Genomic DNA, 19732 nt, shown 5'->3' with positions numbered 1-19732 from the left:
CCTACCCGGCCATGAGGCAATTGGTGGCTGAGCATCGGATGTGTAGTATTGCCTTGGATGGTGAGAATCAGAAAACACCATTGGAGTGAGTCTAGTGTGAGGTTTCTTGGGTGAAGTAAACTATGACATACTATGCTGTGAGAGTATCCTTAGCCTTCACAGCTGCAACCATACTGTATACTAAGAAAATATAACTCCCATTGAGAGAAAGACAGTCTCCGTTCAAAGGTTGTGCAGATGAACCAGTAGTAAACTCACAGTTGTTTTGTGACTGTGCACATCTAAAAAGGTGAGAAGAGTAATGCATTGTAAAATATGACTGACTATCTGCAGTGACACAGGTTCAGTTGTGAAGCCTACATAGATGGACCATTTCTAAACATCTCCAATGTGATACAAGAGGAATATGTACCTCTTCTTGGAACAGGTGGAGTACATTAGAATAATATATCAGATGTTTGTTTCCATAAAGCAGGCATTATCTGAACATATACACAGACAATTCCCCGATGCAAGACAGGGAGAAAAGTTTTATACTACAGATAAAAATCAAGGGTAGACTGTCAGGGGTTAGGGGTCAAAATGTGTGGAAGGGTTCAAGTGTGGGGGAAGGCACATCCCTTGTCTTCCTCAGAGTAGATATATCATCCAGGGGCTCCAAGTGCTTACTGTGAAGAATAGAATGAGAAGAAAAGTTCAATAAAAACACATGGTATCAAGACTGGTGCATGACAGACCAGACAGAAAAAGTAATAAACAAGTATGCATCTAATCACCAAGGGAAAACACTATCGTTTTAGGTTAGACTATGTCCAAAAAGGAAAATGTTTCTTGTGTATTGTAATCTAACCTAAACCTGTGTAGTGTTTTCCCCTGGTGAATAGATGCCTACTTAGAGAAGTGACTACAGAAGTTCAATACCTGTCAGTTGGTTCAACTGCATCTGTATCCTAAGCAGCCGTCGCTTGCCCTGAAGACCAACGTGGTGAGATCACATTAGATCACAATACTCTGACTAACACTGAAATGGCAGTAGCCTGTCAATCTTAAATTTGATACAGGATCACCCGGTTTGTTGCAGGACAAAAATGCAAACGTGTAGTCTATTAAAAGGCTTAAAAAAGGCTTCTGAAGTTTGTAATTTCTTTTTAAACATTTCAGACTTAATTTGCCCCAACTAAAAATGTACCAACCCCTACCAAAAACGTCCATGAATTATAATCCACATTTCCGTTTGCTGCGGAATTATTTTCCTGCTGTGAGAAACGGGTCAAGTTAAGATCCTACCTCTGTACAACTATGTGTACCAGTATGACTGGTCGCATCATTGGTTACATTTAGCTCAAATAGATCCTTTTCAACAAAATCCTGAATGCCTGTGTGTGCATTTATAAAGTGTCAGTCTTATTTTTTTAATAATCTACTCATCCAACTGATCAGACGTTTTCTTTTTGCACCTTTATTTAACTAGGCAACTCAGTTAAGAACAAATTCTTATTTTCAATGATGGCGTAGGAACAGTGGGTTAACTGCCTGTTCAGGGGCAGAATGACAGATTTTTACCTTGTCAGCTCGGGGATTCGATCTTCCAACCTTTCAGTTCCTAGTCCAACGCTCTAACCACTAGGCTACCTGCTGCTAGGCTAGGTTACCTGATCAGTTGCATCCTGTTAATTTGTCAAATTACCTGTTACCTCAGCAGCAGGGGCCTCGTCTTCGTCTGGGATAATCCTGCCGGTCATGGGGCCAATCCCCAGGACTTTGGGCTTCTTGTCTGACTTGCTCGCTCCGTCCAGCACCACGACAATGTACTCCTTAGCAGCTGGCGTCTCTTCCACCACAGGGGCCGCGTCTGCCTCCACAGGGGCCGCGTCTGCCTCCACAGGGGCCGCGTCTGCCTCCACAGGGGCCGCGTCTGCCTCCACAGGGGCCGCGTCTGCCTCCACAGGGGCAGCGTCTGCCTCCACAGGGGCAGCGTCTGCCTCCACAGGGGCCGCGTCTGCCTCCACAGGGGCCGCGTCTGCCTCCACAGGGGCCGCGTCTGCCTCCACAGGGGCCGCGTCTGCCTCCACAGGGGCCGCGTCTGCCTCCACAGGGGCCGCGTCTGCCTCCACAGGGGCCGCGTCTGCCTCCACAGGGGCCGCGTCTGCCTCCACAGGGGCCGCGTCTGCCTCCACAGGGGCCGCGTCTGCCTCCACAGGGGCCGCATCTGCCTCCACAGGAGCAGTGTCTGCCTCCACAGGAGCAGCGTCTGCCTCCACAATCTCTGCTGCGGCAGCCTCAATTGGAGCTTCTTCGACTGCAGTTGGAGCCTCTTCTATGGGTGCGGCCTCGACTGGAGCGGCTTCTTCTGCAGCTGGGGCCTCTACAGGGGCAGCCTCCTTGACTTCTAAAACTACTTCAGCGACTGTTGTCACCGCCAAAGCAGAGGCTGCAGCCATAGCGACTGGTGCCACTGAAAAATAAAACCAAGCGCCGATACATCACTCACACTCATGTTACAAAAAGACTCAATATCTCCAACTCAATCAACATACAGTGCATTCGGAAATTATTCAGACCGCTCAACTTTTTCCACATTGTTACATTACAGCCTAATTCCAAAATGGATTAAACTAATAAAAATCCTCCATCAACACACACAATGACAAAGCAAAGAAAGTTTTTTTTTTTTAAATGAGCAAATATATTAAAAATACAAAACAAATACATAACTATTCAGACCCTTTGCTATGAGACTCGAAATTGAGCTCAGGTGCATCCTGTTTTCATTGATCATCCTTGAGGTGTTTCTACAACTTGGGAGTCCACCTGTGGTAAATTAAATTGATTGGACATGATTTGGAAAGGTACACACCTGTCTATATAAAAGGTCCCACAGTTGACAGTACATGTCAGAGCAAAAACCAAGCCATGAGGTCAAAGGAATTGTCTGTAGAGCTCCGAGACAGGATTCTGTCGAGGCAGAGATCTGGGGAAGGGTACCAAAACATTTCTGCAGCATTAAAAGGTCCCCAAGAACACAGAGGCCTTCATCATTCTTAAATGGAAGAAGTTTGGAACCACCAAGGCTCTCCCTAGAGCTGGCCGCCTGGCCAAACTGAGCAATCGGCGGAGAAGGGCCTTAGTCAGGGAGGGGACCAAGAACCTGATGGTCACTCTGACAGAACTCCAGAGTTCCTCTGTGGTGATGGGAGAACCTTCCAGAAGGACAACCATCTCTGCAGCACTTCACCAATCAGGCCTTTATGGTAGAGTGGCCAGACGGACGCCACTAATCAAGAAAAGGCACAAGGAATCTGCCACAAACACCTAAAAGACTCTCAGACCATGAGAAACAAGATTCTCTGGTCAAAAGAAACCAAGATTGAACTCTTTGGCCTGAATGTCAAGCGTCACATCTAGAGGAAACCAGGCACCGCTCATCACCTGGCCAATACCATTCCTACAGTGAAGCATGGTGGCAGCATCATGTTGTGGGGATGTTTTTCAGTGGCAGGGACTGGGAGACTAGTCAGGATCGAGGGAAAGAGGAACAGTGTAAAGTACAGAGAGATCCTTGATGAAAACCTGCCTCAAAGCGCTCAGACTGGGGTGAAGGAAAACCTTCCAACAGGACAACGACCTTAAGCAAAAAGCCAAGACAACGCTGGAGTGGCTTCAGGACAAGTCTCTGATTGTCCTTGAGTGGCCCAGCCAGAGTCGGGACTTGAACATCTCTGGAAAGACCTGAAAATAGCTTGTAGCGACACAACCCATCTAACCTGACAGAGCTTTAGAGGATCTTCAGAGAAGAATGGGAGAAACTCCCCAAATACAGTTGTCTTATTCTCTGTAATACAGAGTACATTGTCGTGGGGCTGGAGGGAGCGAGAAAGTCAGACAAGAGGACCAAAGTCCTGAGGGTTGGCCCCATAACCGGCAGTTGTAGCGTCATACCCAACAAGACGAGGCTATAATCGCTGCCAAAGGCGCTTCAACAAAGTACTGAGTCAAGGGTCTAACTACTTACAGTACCAGTCAAAAGTTTGGACACACCTAATCATTTCAGGGGTTTTCTTTATTTTTACTATTTTCTACATTGTAGAATAATAGTGAAGACATCAAAACTATGAAATAACATATGGCATCATGTAGTAACCAAAGTTCAATCAAAATATATTTTATATTTCAGATTTTTCAAAGTAGCCAACCTTTGCCTTGCACACTCTTGCCAGCTTTGCACACTCTTGGCATTCTCTCAACCAGCTTCATGAGGAATGCAACAGTCTGGAAGGAGTTCCCACATATGCTGAGCACTTGTTGGCTGCTTTTCCTTCACTCTGTGATCCAACTCATCACAAACCATTCCAATTGGGTTGAAGTCAGATGATTGTGGAGGCCAGGTCATCTAGTGCAGCACTCCATCACTCTCCATGGTAAAATAGCCCTTACATAGCCTGGAGGTATATTTTGGGTCATTGTTCTGTTGTAAAACAAATGATAAGTGCAAACCAGATGGGATGGCTTATCGCTGCAGAATGCTGTGGTAGCCATGCTGGTTACTATTGTCACCGCCTCCTCCACGCTTTACGGTGGGAACTACACATAAGATCATCCGTTCACCTACTCTGCGTCTCACAAAGACACAGCGGTTGGAACCAAAAATCTAAAATTTGGACTCATCAGACCAAAGAACAGATTTCCACTGGTCTAATGCCCATTGTTTGTGTTTCTTGGACCAAGCAAGTCACTTCTTCGTAGTGGTTTCTTTGCAGCAATTTGACCATGAAGGCTTGATTCACACAGTCTCCTCTGAACATATGTTATTGAGATGTGTCTGTTACTTGAACTGTGTGAAGCATTTATTTGTGCTGCAATATGAGGTGCAGTCAACTCTAATGAACTTATCCTCTGCAGCAGAGGTAACTCTGGATTTCCTTTTCCTATGGCGGTCCTCGTGAGAGCCAGATTCATCATAGCACTTGGCGGGTTTTGTGACTGCTCTTGAAGTCTTGAAAGGTTCCGGATTGACTGAACTTCATGTCTTAAAGTAATGATGGACTGTCCTCTCTCTTTTGTTATTTGACCATTTAAGAAATTCCACAAATGGACTTTTAACTAGGCACACCTGTTAATTGAAATGCATTCCAGGTTACTACCTCATGAAGCTGGTTGAGAGAATGCCAAAAGTGTGCAAAGCTGTCTTCAAGGCAAAGGGTGGCTACTTTGAAGAATCTCAAATCTATTTTGATTGTTTCACACTTTTTGGGTTACTACATGATTTCATGTGTAATTTCATAGTTAATGTCTTCACTATTATTCTACAATGTAGGAAATAGGAAAAATAAAGAAAAACCCTGGAATGAGTAAGTGCGTCCAAACTTTTGACTGGTACTGTATGTAAATGTGATATTTCAGTTTATTTTTTAATACATTTGCAAACATTTCTAAACCTGTTTTTAATCATGGAGTAGTGTCTAGATTTTTTTTTTTTAATCAATTTCAGAATAAGGCTGTAACATAACAAAATGTGGAATAAGTCACTGTACCACACTCACCCAATGTAATGTGTAAAAAGGCGACCGAGAAAAACAGAAGCAGTTAGCCATGCCAACATGGAAGTTGTAGTATTTTGTGTACAAATCCCAAGAGATGGTGACACATTCTTGTTTGAAAAGTGCAGTTTAACCAGAAACGTTACCATCACTTGACTTCATGTGCAGACAAACACCACTTAGCCATTAGCCAGACAGAAGTCAATGACTTACAGGGAAGCCATGCTAGTTGAAAGACTCAGTGAGACTCATCCGAAAAGGGTAGCTTGAGTTGTACAAATAAAGTCAAACATTTTTGCAAAAACGAAAGACAAGACAGGCGTTAGCTAGAGCTTCTACAGGGAGAAAAAGGCAATCCGAATGGGTTGAGACTATTTCTTGCATTTGCATCAATATTGTCCAGTTGGAGGTGAATATAGACCTTCACCATGCATTGTGGCATTGACCTCTACTGCATTCATCTCGTTTTCCAAAATTCCCACATTTCAACTAAGACATGTACATTTTGGGGGGGCACATTTTTGGTGAATAATGCAAAGCAGAAATGCATTTGACCAATGCAGGCTAGCAGACAATGGAAAGAATGTACCCACCAGAGCACTGAGTGACCGCAGGAGAATGGGTGGTATTGAGTGGGTTAGGATGGAGCCTACAGGTGCAGAATTTCAACCCCTACACAGTGGAGGCTGGTGGGAGAAGCTATAGGACAGGCTCATTTTAAGGTCCGAATGGCATGAATGGAATGGTTTCAAACATATGGAAACCACGTTTGACTCCATTCCATTGAGCCAGTCCTGCTATAGCACCTCCAACCAGCAGTGGCATGGGTGCAGATAGGAGGCATAGCAAAGAAAGGCATTGAGCAGATGAGGGTACAGAAAGTGATGAAGTTAGTGTCTGGAATAGCATTTAACTGAGCATAAAAATTCCACATAGTGCATGTACGCAGCACAAAATGCCTTGTAAGAATAGAAGTATGATTGAGTCATTTCTAAATGTGAATACAGACATTAAAATAAGTGTATCAGAATATACATGTAAAGACCATCATTTTGCATGTTGCCAACCACCCTTTATAAAAAGAGGCCACCTCAAATAAAATGCCTTCCTGCCAAATATCACAAAGGCGCACACACACACACACCAAACAGGATAATGGTTTGATTTGAAACACATTGGTCTTGACATATTTTCACAACTAGGGAGATTCTGATTTGTGTACTGCTCTAAAGTAAATAATTTGTCGACTCGTGGGGCAACAGTGCAGAGATGAATTAACTCGTGTCGGTGTGGTGGATTTATCCCCAGGTCCTTAATGGTAAAACTATAGTATATGATATCAAAATATATTATAACGTTTGGTTAAAGGTGTTTTGATATTTACGCAATTATCACATTTATAACATTCTGAAGGCAGATTGTCTCGTCATTTTTCCTTGTGATGGAAACCATTATTTTGGAAAGACACTGGTTTTCTGCAGCCGAAAGCCGTTAGCGCAAGCAAACCAAATCCAGACAAATGAAACACGGGAGGGGATCTTTCCAGTCTCTAAATACTTTTATTGTTTGGCTCGATGAAATCCCATTACACAACTACTCACTGCGTGAACCAGTTTTTTAAAAAAGAGCAAAATCTGAATGACCACATGGTTGAGTTCATCAAGTTAACCTTACGAGGTCATTCCCTCAAAGTTCCAGTTTTACAGTGGAGAATAAAACACACGGCAACAGTTTGTTGTGTTACAGTCACAGAGCGTGCACAGGTAGGGTTGTCTGTACTAGCAGAAGCTATCACACGGCTGCACGAGATGTGCAGCGGGTTAGGTTAAACAAAGCTTTCATCATTACGTCGGCGTGTACCAACTCAGTGATATCTGGCAGAGAAGCATATTAAAAGAGGCTTAAAAAAGTACAGTAAATGTAATATCTTCCAAATAATCCCTGAGTAGTAGTGATTGGTTAGCCGTGGACTGGGCGTACACATTACAAACAAAATAATCAAATGGCTCATTTGAGGTGTTTTCCTGTTTTTGGTTGCATGCGGCGGCGGGCCTCTGAGGCAAGGCAGGTGAGAGATTAAAGATTGTTGATACGCTAGGTCAGTGGAGATCATAAACAGAATGGTGAAAGATGAGTGGGCCATGTTTGAGAGGAAGGGAGAAAAGGTCATTTGGAGGGAGAAGTGATTTGCAGCTGTGTGTTTTTATCCTTACTGTAATGACACAAGGTTGAAACCGTTACATCCTTAACTGTGCAAGAGATAGCATTGATGACATCACTGCCACTTTCTAAAGGGTCTCACTGTGGCGATCTGCTGTTCTGTTTGGATTGGGAATTCAGGAAAACACAGCCTCAGCAATGAAAGCTTTTTAGTGCTTTTACCATCTCCAGGAATCACAACAACTATACTGTACATAGCCAGGAGAGACTGAACTTCATAAAGTAATCAAACCCCACAAAGTCTGGAAGCTTCTAGTGTGAAGGGGGGGGGGGGGGGAAATAACAATATTCTACTCAGTCTTCTCACTTTAACTTAATCAGTCATATCATTAATTACACCTCTGCCATCTATATAAACTCTAATAAATAAAATGTGTTCTTTCCAGAGAAGAACCTTTACATCTCAGGAGTCAAGCTCTAAAGTGGTTTTTGGAAAAGGTGGGATCAGTTTTAGGTGGTACTGTATTATATGGTGTGGGTAAATAGTGCACACCTAACCTTCCTCTAGTTGCTTGTCTATCAGTGTGTATGTGTGTTGGGCTGGTGGTGAAGGACAGTGTACGCGCCCGTTACACCGCAGTAACAGCAGCCTCGGGGGCTACCTCCTCCTGTGCGGCCATACCATTGCTCTCTGGCTCTACCACAGCAACTGCTTCCTCGGGGAAGGCGGGCACGGCAATGGCCTCTGCAGCATCCTCCACGGCCTCGGCCACTATGACCACTTCCTCTGCTGCCGCCTCTACTTCCTTGGCCACCTCAACGACCTCTTCAGCAACCTCGGCGATGACTTCAGCAGCCTCGGCGACAGCCTCTGCGACCTCCTCCACCACAGTCTCTGCTTCTACTACAGCCACTTCCTCTACTGCTGCCTCCACAGCAGGTTCTTCAGAGACTGCTTCGGTCTCTTCAGCAAGTTCTGCTACGTTTTCCGCCTCTACAGTCTCTTCAGCTGCAGGCTCCTCTCCAGGCGCCGCCTCCTCTGCTTCCTCCTCTCCATCAGCTACTGCTTCCTCACCTAAAACAGGAGGGAGGGAAAATGTATAAATCAGTAAAGATGGCATCGATCTTTGAAGGGCACCAACACCACACTGCCCGAGTAAGCCATGCTCTACAACACAATACTCAAAGAAATAAGTGGATTTACAGAGCATGTGAATTACCCTACATAACACCTACAATAACAGAATATTCACATAAAGTCATTTCTCTAAGTCATATCTGATCATGTACAGCTCTGATCTAGTTCTGTATCCTGAGCTGCCGTGTGCACAACTACACACTCAATCATACACCACGTCACACATGCCCATGCCACTCCTCTTACCACACCTCCGGCTCATACCACACTCCACCTAGAAGGGGAAAACCCCAGCAAAGCAAATCACTGCAGAGGAGAATTCACGACAGAACCACATGCAAACCCAAAGACAGAAAGGGAGGGAAAGAAGAATAAAAACGACAGAGGGAGGCAGGCAAAATTAAAGTGACATAGTGAAGGTAGACAGGGTCAGGTCAGAGGGTAGAGGGTGAGAGGATAAAGATGGCAAATCTTACCATCCAATCAAAGCTACCAGTACCTGGAAATTCCAACAATAACACAGAGACAACCAAGGTGGTTTGTGCACATTTAATTTTAAAATGTACCCATTAACATGAATCCATCCTGGAAGAGGCCACATACAAGAGTTCATCAAATCAAAAATGGGGAAATCCAGCAGAGAAACTTTCAGAAACAGACAATAGTTGAATGTATGGGACGTAGCAGGAAAGTAGAAGAGATTTCCCCCTTTTCAGATTCATCCAAACAGTCCAGTAGGCTATAAAGTCCCCTGACGTGTAGGCAATTTACTTTTACACTGAAAAGAGTAAAAATAGGAGCGTTAGCGGAAAGGGAGGAAGAGAACCTTTAATCAAAATAACTTTAAAATCAGAAAAATGTCACCATTATTGACAATTCAAGTTCAACATCTAAGAATATGATAATCAATTCCCTACGTGATTCTCTTCCTTGTGCAATGCACTGATAATGCTAACAGTGCGTTCGCATTCTAGGTGCATAACCCCCTTAAGGGCGCACTAAGATGACATCACCTGTTGTCTCTGTTTGGTAGCGAATAAAGAGCCTCTAATAAAGAGGTACAGGTTTTAAAGAGGTAAGGGGAGACAGAGGATTAAAAGTGAAAGAGAAGGGGGACATGTTTTGGGATGGATCGTCCAATAGGAAAGGAGTAGTGTCAAGGAGGGGGACCCCCTGTTCTGATTAACAGGTATTTCAGACAAAAGGATAGGTTAGGGTCAGATGGGAGAAGCTGGGTGGGGTGGGATCAGATAGGAAAAAAACTAGTTTCCTTTCAGAATCCAAAGGACCACCAATAAAATCTATATATCAAAGTCATCAACAGCATTAGTCTCAAGTTTAACATCTTGAGAAACCAAAATATTTTGTGCAGGCAAACTCATTCCCAAACAGGTCCTTCCAAATATTACCATCAACAGTAGGTTTTACACCAACCAGATGCTTATGGTCCACTAACAATCTTTCTGGCATTAACCAGGTTTCCAGTCAACCCTTTTATGCACGTTAAGTACATGTCAGAATTAGTTTGACAGGCCTGAATGAAACAGCAAGTCTAAACTTCCCAAATGTCGACAAAACACCGTAAACAAGGTGGGATCTTTGTGTGTCTGTACAATTAATTAGAGAAATGGTGATGAAAATGCTTTTTATGCGCAAATATTGATATAATAACCATCATATTGGAAGTAAACTTGGGAGTCACGCGATGACATGCATTCTACAGTGCCCCGAAACCTGCTCCTTTTACATACTAGACGACCAGTTCTTATAGCCTTTAGCCGTACCCTTATCCTACTCTTCCTCTGTTCCTCTAGTGTTGTAGAGGTTAATCCAGGCCCTGCAGTGCCTAGCTCGACTCCCCTTCCCCAGGCGCTCTCATTTGTTGACTTCTGTAACTGTAAAAGCCTTGGTTTCATGCATGTGAACATTGGAAGCCCCCTCCCGAAGTTTGTTATATTCACTGCTTTAGCACACCCTGCCAACCCGGATGCCCTAGCCGTGTCTGAATCCTAGCTTAGGAAGACCATCAAAAACCCTAAAATTTCCATCCCTAACTATAACATTTTCTGACAAGATAGAACTGCCAAGGGGGTGGAGTTGCAATCTACTGCAGAGATAGTAAGACAGAACTCTGCAGGCTATCCAGGTCTGTGCCCAAACAATTTGAGCTTCTACTTTTAAAAATGTATTTTCCAGTCTCTCACCGTTGCTGCTTGCTATAGACCACCTTCTGCCCCCAGCTGTGCCCTGGACACCATATGTGAATTGATTGCCCCCAATCTATTTTCAGTGCTCGTGCTGTTAGGTGACCTAAACGTAGACATGCTTGACACCCCGGCCATCCTACAATCTAAGCAATATATACTTCTGTGTATTGATTTTAAGAAAGGCATTGATGTTATGGTTAGGTACACGTTGGAGCAACGACAGTCCTTTTTTGCGAAAGCGCACGGCATCGATTATATGCAACGCAGGACACGCTAGATAAACTAGTAATATCATCAACCTTGTGTTGATAACTAGTGATTATGATTGATTGATTGTTTTTTATAAGATAAGTTTAATGCTAGCTAGCAACTTACCTTGGCTTCTTACGGCATTTGCGTAACAGGCAGGCTATCTAGATTGCTTAGATTGTGAGGCAGGTGGTTAGAGCGTTGGACTAGTTAACCGTAAGGTTGCAAGATTTGATCCCTGAGCTGACAAGGTAAAAATCTGTAATTCTGTCCCTGAACAAGGCAGTTGACCCACCGTTCCTAGGCTGTCATTGAAAATAAGAATGTTCTTAACTGACTTGCCTAGTTAAAAAGATTAAATAAAAGGTGTGTAAAAAAAATCATAATAATTATCGGCAGAATCGGCGTAAAAAATACAGATTTTCGATTGTAATGAAAACTTGAAATCGGCCCTAATTAAATCAGCCATTCCGATTAATCGGTCGACCTCTACTCCAAATACACCTCTGCTGTCTTCAATCAGGATCTCAGCGATCACTGTCTCATTGCCTGCGTCCGTAATGGGTCTGCGGTCAAACGACCTCCCCTCATCATTGTCAAACGCTCCCTAAAACACATCAGCGAGCAGGTCTTTCTTATCAACCTGGCCCGGGTTCTGGGACACTAAAGTCCATGGAGAATAGGAGCACCTTCTCCCAGTTGCCCACTGCACTGAGGCTAGGAAACACTGTCACCACCGATAAATCCACGATAATTGAGAATTTCAATAAGCATTTCTCTACGGCTGGCAAGTGTGTCAAATCGGAGGGCCTGTTGTCCGAACCTCTGGCAGTCTCTATGGGGGTTTGAAAATAAAAGAGAGCCGCACACTCTAGGAGCTCAGATGCAAAAATGTAATACCAACATTTCGACAGCCAAGCTGTCTTCATCAGGGTATATATATGGCTCTCTTTTATTTTCAAGTTTCTACTCCGCTAGCCAGCACCTTGTCTTTATAGGTGTGCGTTTCTTTTTCTTCTAGATCAGTCTCTATGGGGGTGCCACAGGGTTAAATTCTCGAGCCAACTCTCTTCACTGTATACATCGATGATGTCGCTCTTGCTGCTGGTGATTCTCTGAACCACCTCTATGCAGACGACACCATTCTGTATACATCTGGCCCCTTCCTTGGACAGTGTGTTAACTAACCTCCAGACGAGCTTCAATGCCATACAACTCTCCTTCCATGGCCTCCAACTGCTCTTAAATACAAGTAAAACTAAATGCATGCTCTTCAACTGATCGCTGCCCGCACCTGGCCGCCTGTCCAGCATCACTACTCTGGACGGTTCTGACTTAGAATATGTGGACAACTACAAACACCTAGGTGTCTGGTTAGACTAAAATCTCCTTCCAGATTCACATTAAACATCTCCAATCCAAAATTAAATTTGGAATCGATTTCCTATTTCCCAACAAAGCATCCTTCACTCATGCTGCCAAACATCCTCGTAAAACTGACCACCCTTCCGATCCTCGACTTGGGCGATGTCATTTACAAAATAGCCTCCAACACTACTCAGCAAATTGGATGCAGTCTATCACAGTGCCATCCATTTTGTCACCAAAGACCCATATACTACCCACCACTACGACCTGTATGCTCTCGTTGGCTGGCCCTCACTACATATTCGTCGCTGCTACATACAAATCACTGAAGCTGGAGACTCATATCTCCCTCACTAACTTTAAGCACAAGCTGTCAGAGCAGCTCACTGATCACTGCACCTGTACATAGCCCATCTGTAAATAGCTCATCCAACTACCTCATCCCCACACTGCCATTTATTTATTTTGCTCCTTTGCACCATAGTATCTCTACTTGCACATTCATCTTCTGCATATCTATCACTCCAGTGTTTAATTGCTATACTGTAATTATTTCGCCACTATGGCCTATTATTGCCTTAACCCCCTTATCCTACCTCATTTGCACACACTAACAATTCCTCTACAATGCAAAACTTTTTCTATTGTATCATTTACAGTATGTTTGTTTATTCCATGTGTAACTCTCGTGTTGTTGTTGTTGGTGTCGCACTGCTTTGCTTTATCTTGGCCAGGTCGCAGCTGTAAATGAGAACTTGTTCTCAACTAGCCTACCTGGTCAAATAAAGGTGAAGTAAAAATGTTTTAAATGTGAGGTCCTCCCACTACGACTCGGGAACGCATGCAGTTTATTAGGCTACAGATTAAATATATTATGAACTTCACAGGGTGGTGAAAGTGCAAGGTGATGACCTTGATGCTCCTTTCCAATATATATTGAGGGTCTTATTCTGGTGACATGACAATATTGATGCTAGGCTGCAGTTTCACAAATTCAAATAATATTGCTCTATTGTCCATAATAATCTCATGTAGGCTACACCAGCACTGTATCTGTGAGCGGTTGGCTAGAGCGCACATGCAAATACCAGAGTGGGAACATGCGCTATATATCACACAAAAAAAATCTGAAAATGCGATGGAAACCCAATTAACTTGTTGTCTGTACATGGGAATTTAACCCATGGAAACTTCTCTGGTGGGAAAATCCAAATGATATTTTTGCAGACTGTTGCGAACTGGATGGAAACCTAGCTAATGACAGAAAGCCAAGAGCAACTCCAGAAAACTATAAGAGTAGAACCTGTTCTAGACCCGACATTTTATCTGGGTTTCAATTCAAATAAATGAGTTAATCTCAGACAGTTATCCTATTTACACTATGCATTAACACATTAAAGACTAAAAAGGTTAAAAGCACTTAGAACTCGTTGCTGATCAATTCATTGACTGAAGATTGATCAGATGAGGCAAATGGCTCAGGCAGTTATTAACCAGAACAGGGAGACCTTCTAGCGTGGGTGTAAGAATCGATGTGACTGGTGCTCCGCAGTGAATAACCAATGAGGACTAAGGAACCCTATGATGAGTGGAGACGTCACTAATAACCATAAAGTAGATTGTCGTGGCATTTCACAGCATTTTTTTTTTTTAAATCACTGAAATGCAATACGTGAAGACTCCACCCATTTCTGAATCCACTCCTTTTGGCCAACATTGGTTCTCAGAATGCGTTTTCTGAACACGTCAAGAGGAAAGCCTAGGTTTGTGAGTGTAACTATAGAGAAACAGATACATTTCAAGGCAATCAGTGAGAGAGAGTGAAAAAAAAAAATCAAATCCATGCCAAGGTACGCTTAGTCAGTCTAAAAACTATGTTTCATTGGTCATTCAGAAAGAGTTATTTAACAAGCTGTGAGTTAAAATAAATCAAGGGCATTAGCTATAAAAGCCACACATAGGAACTCACCCTCCTCTTCCTCATCCCTGCCTGGAAACAGACAGAAACGCATTGTCACAGGTTTACATGTGGATTATATGGAGTGTATGATTATAGTGACCCGGCTGATACATGTATAAATCGTGTATGTATATGAATGAGGTTGGTTGTCTTAGTAGGCATGTCTGATCTGTACCCAGTTATGATATATGATACAGACATGGTGGGTTTTATCTTTACACACTTGTATGAGCGTGACAGCCGTGCGCTTGTGTGAAAGCTGTGTAGTTGGGAGTTTATGGTTATGCTGTAGCCTGCCAAAGTAAACATCCATTACCACTGGACAACAAAAGGTACTGTAATTATACATCTTATCTCAACTGTTTATACAGCAGAAGTAGTCAATTATGGACCTCTCCCAGTATCAATACCTAACTGCCTGGCCACTGTTGGATGACATAATAGCTGGTCATATAAATAGAATGGTATTGGACGAGAGTGTGTTTGTGTTTTCAGGAAGTGATTATAGCAAAAGTGAGGTGTGATAGTGGGATGACTTGAGAACGATATACAGGGCTCTGACAGCTGCCTGGACAGCAATGACCAGAGAACGTGGGGGGGGGGGGGGGGGGGGGCTGGCTGGCCTGCTTGGCTAAGAGTCAATGGTGGTCTGGCCAAAAGTACTGCCTGCTTGTTATTGCAGCACACAGAGTTGACTGGGCTGTCCCGTCTGTGTCAACAGTTATTAATAAACTATGACAACGACAGGGGGAGGACGGAGACAACTATCAGTGTGTGTGTGAATTCTAATGAACTCAGCAGGCTGTCCACTGCAGCAGAAAGGCTCTCCCGGGGGGGTAGCCAGGCTATAGTTTTAGGTGCGTGGTCACTCAGTGACATTCCTTGGTCGTAAGTAGAGGATTATCCAGGCCTGCTGTCCCACAAACCCTAGCTTGGATTTCTGCCTCACACAGACAGGACGGCCGTCGAGCTGCACTGCCAACCATGACTCATGAATAGAGAGAGCTGAGGCCACTGAACTGAGGGGGGGGGGGGGGGGGGGTCACAGTCATTGGACCCATACCAAACAGGGTCTAATCCAATAACCTGGGAGGTGAATGACACGAGGGGTTAGTTGAGGTTGTGAGGTAAGACTATGGGTGAGGTTGTGAGGTAAGACGGTGGGGTGGGTAAGTTGTGAGGTAAGACAATGGGTGAGGTGAGACTTACTCTTGGGGGGCCATGGTTTGGGAACCCACTCGGTCTTAGGACGAGCGTTGATATCCGCTACACGGTCGGTGAATCTGGCGTGGTCTGTGGTCACAGTGCTGTACGTCTGTTAGAAGAAATAAAAGATCAATGCTCAAAATAGTTACATATTTTCCTCTACCAATGAAACACATAAGTCTTCTGAGGGCAACTTTAGACATGTAACAGAATAAAAGAGCACATTATAAAGTTCAAGGTTTATGGGAAAAGGCCAGTCTGGTATTGTTTTTCCCCCTATGAGCTACGTCATCTAAACTCAAACAGATCAAAGTAAAAATGGACAAGTGTAGACTCACATAGGCGACAGCTCCAGCGAAGGCCCCACCACACAGCAGGGCATAGATGATGTTATCACCAGTACCACCGGGGAGCGACGACATCTGTCGCCGTGGCAGTACTACAACAAAAAACAATAAAGGTCACCAGTTAGGTAAAGGTCACCCGGCCTTCAGAGGTAATCAGGAAACACGGTAGATGTCACAGGATATTCAACATTTGATCTTGACCCCACAAGATTGGTTTAAAAAGATTACAATAGGACAGACCTAATGCAGTGAGAGGGAAGCATGAGGACAGAGGATTTGTTGAAGCATGAGCCCTGGATTTTTATTGGATTAGGTGGAATGGGTTTAGGTGTCCAGGAATATGCCTGTCAGAGCTCATTTGACTCCAACTGAAAAACAGTGCTCGGCTGGTAGAACGCCAACCAGACTAACACTAGGCAAAAGGAATAAAGTGAAATAGGCTAGTGTAAAATAAAAGTTTAGTCGAATTCGAGCTAACGTAAATTTGCCTAGAAGGTCAGTGCAATAGCAATATTCAACAGCAGGTCAAATGACCCACCACCAATTTTCATCTTTCTCCTGCAGCATATTTTTTATGATAATCAGCACAAGGGGGTGCTTTGTCATTTGACATAGTTCTTTCACTTTGACTGTGCTTTCCCGGAGAGCCATTACGTCGGCAGAAAAAAAGTGTAGCCAGGCGCTTTGCTTACTTTACGCCAAGACCTGGACCAGAGTCAGCGTTTCCTCCTAACGCTGCTGTAGGTCAGTGCGCTGCCCTCATGGCAGACAGGCACACAAACGCCATAGACGCGGACAATCTTACACACCACTTAGAACACCACAAACACGCACCTCTAGACGATTGTTTTTGTGACGGACACACACAACCCTTCGAAGACAGACATGCATATACAGCCATCGTGCAGACAGACTTGCACAAAAACAGTGTCACAGCTTTGCCGCGGTGAAAATAAAAATGTGTCAAGTAGCTACAGTTGAGGACACAATGTACAGCAAGTCACTCCCCGGTTTCACTTGTACAGCAAACAAGCACACCCCAAAATAACAGGAGAGCCTGCAAGCCTTTCACATTGAGTGAGCATACGTGGGGGACCAGTTATTTAGGCTCAAATTAAATTCAGTCTAGATTTTAGTCTAGACATAACTAGTTTCATTGGAAGAGCACTAGTAGGTTCTCCTTTCAAAAAGGAACACCCCGATGACAAAACAGGGAGTGTCACTGCAGGGGAATTTTAACCCTCAAAGTTCTCATCCCTATGATCCAATCACTGTGGCCCTACCTCTGTAACAAGGCTCTAGACCAGCTAATCTGTTCAACCCCCACTGCAGTCCCAGGGTTATAGTGGCGTGGGATTGTGATAACACAAGTGGCCGTGGATCAATGTCATAGGATTAAGCTATGACACCCGCTCTGTGGCTCAGTACTGGTCAAGGGAGGGGAGTGGGCAGGAAGGGTCCCACTGCGATAACAGGAGTCCCTTTTGTGAATGTAGAGTTGTATGCTGTACAAACGCAAATCAGGGGCCAGTGTTGCGTAATCTCCTAAAATGCCACCAATGGTGTTTGGCAGCAGGACATGGGACAAGCTCATATTTGTGTGTGTGTGTCAGTGGGGAGAATGCTGGAGCAAAAGCACAAGGCATGTCATGTTGCCATCTTTGCTTAGCCCTTGGGCCATTTCTAAGAGTAGCTAAACCAGTTTCTGCAGGGGCTACAGCAAAGAATGAGGAATGCCATCGTGCCAACAAACAGTGTGTAGATTCCACTGAAAGGTGAAGGAAAATAGTGCAAGGTAAAGCACACAGGGAAACTAGGGGGGGGGGTTGATCACTTAGTATGTTTTTCTCTCAGAAGCTTACCTGTAAATAACTACCAAAATAAAAAGAAACACTTGATTAATGCGAAGTATGTTGAAAAAAAGGTGTGGTTCCTGAGTTAATTAAGCAATTAACATCCCATCATGCTTAAGGTATAAAAACGCCCAGTTCTAGCTTGTTTACGTGATTTGGCAGTTACCTGTTGTTGTCAGCACAGTATATGGTTGTCTGATTGCTTGAATCTATGCCTATTGAATGTCTTTTATATTAAGGTTTAAAGCGGCGTCGAAATTCAATCAGTTACCGTTTTCTGTTCAGAAGAATGCAAGTTCATTGGTGCGTGGTCCCGCAGAGGGCGCTGTATGGTGACGCGTGCTTTTGTCCGCAGTCCATACATTGAGACGCCAGTGACACGTTCTCTACCACGTGAGCCAAAGTAGGAACCTTATGTATGCCACCTCCGATTTAGTTAAGGTCAAATATTAAGGATGTTTAATAACAATAAGGTTATGTAACCAGTTTTTACCTTCCAAGCTCGTGGTTCGTAACTACAGTTAAAATGTATGATATGCACACCTAGGCCATCGTCCTCGACAAAAGTGACAAGCTGGTACCGACAAGGAAACTAAGTAATTCACGATTGGATAGGATTAAAGATTTGTTGGCACAGTCCACTACGGAGTATGCATAGTAACACTTGCACTTCGTTTCGTAACAAAATTACATGGGGCCCATCTTGTTTGGTTTGGATAATTTGAGGGAGTGGATTGGACATGGAGAAAACAAGTTTCTCTTTAAACCGTGTAATGTAACAATTTAACGCTCCAATATCAAAATTAACACAATGAAAAGATTTAGAACATAATTAATTGGCCAACATTCCAATTGACCTTCACGTCCCTTGTACAGTAAAACAGGTGCCATCTTTCAAATTTGGGATGAGACGGTTTCAGTAAAGCCAAACCACATGAGAACAAAATGTTATATTCTGAAATGTACGAATATTCCTCTACCCATAGGCTACCCTTAGCTTATACATACAGAGGAAAGAAAAGCCAACAGGGATACACAGTTGCCATCTTGTATCATGTAACGTTACAACTTTAATGTGGTAAGACTTCGCTATCATTTGAACCGATTTTGTCATACTCACCATCTCTAGATAACTGGTAGGCTGACTTCCTTGCCAAATGCCCACATCTTTGCCAGGCCGTTCTGCAGAGAAACATCGCTATGCGCTATCCAAAAGCTACCAGAGGAATGCAGCGTGCGCCGAAGCGAGGGAGGGCAGAATGACTGGCTGGAGATGACAGGGTATGCGAGCCTGTGATGAACGAAGCAGAGCCCTATCTCACTTGTGCTTAGCACTGGATGTGTGGTCGTGATGGCTCGTTCGCGAACGAGTCGGCTCTAAGAGCCGGCTCTTGTAGGTGAACGTTGGGAGCCGGCTCGCAAATCAGAAGTGCCGAATCTATTCATAAAACAATTAAGATATGAATAATCAAAATATTTACATTCATATAATTAACTAATTCATTGACTAAAACGATTGCCACCGATTTCCAGCCATTTTCGATCGTGGAGGACATAGTTTTTTAAAATTATAGCAAGAGTCTAAATCCAATGAACACAATTCCAAGCAGGAAAACCCTTTCAAAATCACTTATTCCACAACTGTATGAGAGCACACAGGCTTCAGTGCGGGAAAGAGTCCAAAAAGCTACTGCAGCTTGCCTTACC

General features: G+C 43.8%; 1 protein-coding gene across 2 annotated transcripts; it reads right to left on the bottom strand.

The window, feature by feature from the left end:
- Positions 1 to 535: 535 nt before the first annotated feature.
- mgarpa (mitochondria localized glutamic acid rich protein a) lies at positions 536 to 19370 on the bottom strand. 2 transcript variants are annotated; one of them, XM_021561199.3, is made up of 8 exons: positions 19146 to 19370; positions 16164 to 16264; positions 15829 to 15934; positions 14629 to 14649; positions 8380 to 8772; positions 1688 to 2455; positions 922 to 970; positions 536 to 668 (listed from the first exon to the last, which is right to left on the bottom strand). In XM_021561199.3, the coding sequence occupies exons 1-7, from the start codon at positions 19219 to 19221 to the stop codon at positions 951 to 953; spliced, it is 1485 nt and encodes a 494-aa protein (XP_021416874.3). In that variant the 5' UTR covers positions 19222 to 19370; the 3' UTR covers positions 536 to 668; positions 922 to 950. The 2 variants fall into 2 exon arrangements, with proteins under 2 accessions (XP_021416874.3, XP_021416875.3); XM_021561200.3 differs by lacking the exon at positions 14629 to 14649.
- Between the last annotated feature and the right edge of the window lie 362 nt (positions 19371 to 19732).

The sequence above is a fragment of the Oncorhynchus mykiss genome, chromosome 14 (genome assembly GCF_057628025.1).
Source record: "Oncorhynchus mykiss isolate SJ-2025 chromosome 14, ASM5762802v1, whole genome shotgun sequence".
In the NCBI taxonomy this organism is placed as follows: Eukaryota; Metazoa; Chordata; class Actinopteri; order Salmoniformes; family Salmonidae; genus Oncorhynchus; species Oncorhynchus mykiss.
Note: the sequence above shows the minus strand (reverse complement) of the source record. Positions and strands in the feature narration are given on the sequence as shown.

Excerpts from the sequence above, each read along its gene's own strand:
- mgarpa (XM_021561199.3), bottom strand. The coding sequence starts at position 19,221 with ATGTTTCTCTGCAGAACGGCCTGGCAAAGATGTGGGCATTTGGCAAGG. Across the intron at positions 8,773-14,628 it reads CAGGGATGAGGAAGAGGAGG|GTGAGGAAGCAGTAGCTGAT; the intron begins GTGAGTTCCTAT and ends CTCCTGTTTTAG. Across the intron at positions 2,456-8,379 it reads GGTAGAGCCAGAGAGCAATG|TGGCACCAGTCGCTATGGCT; the intron begins GTATGGCCGCAC and ends TTTATTTTTCAG.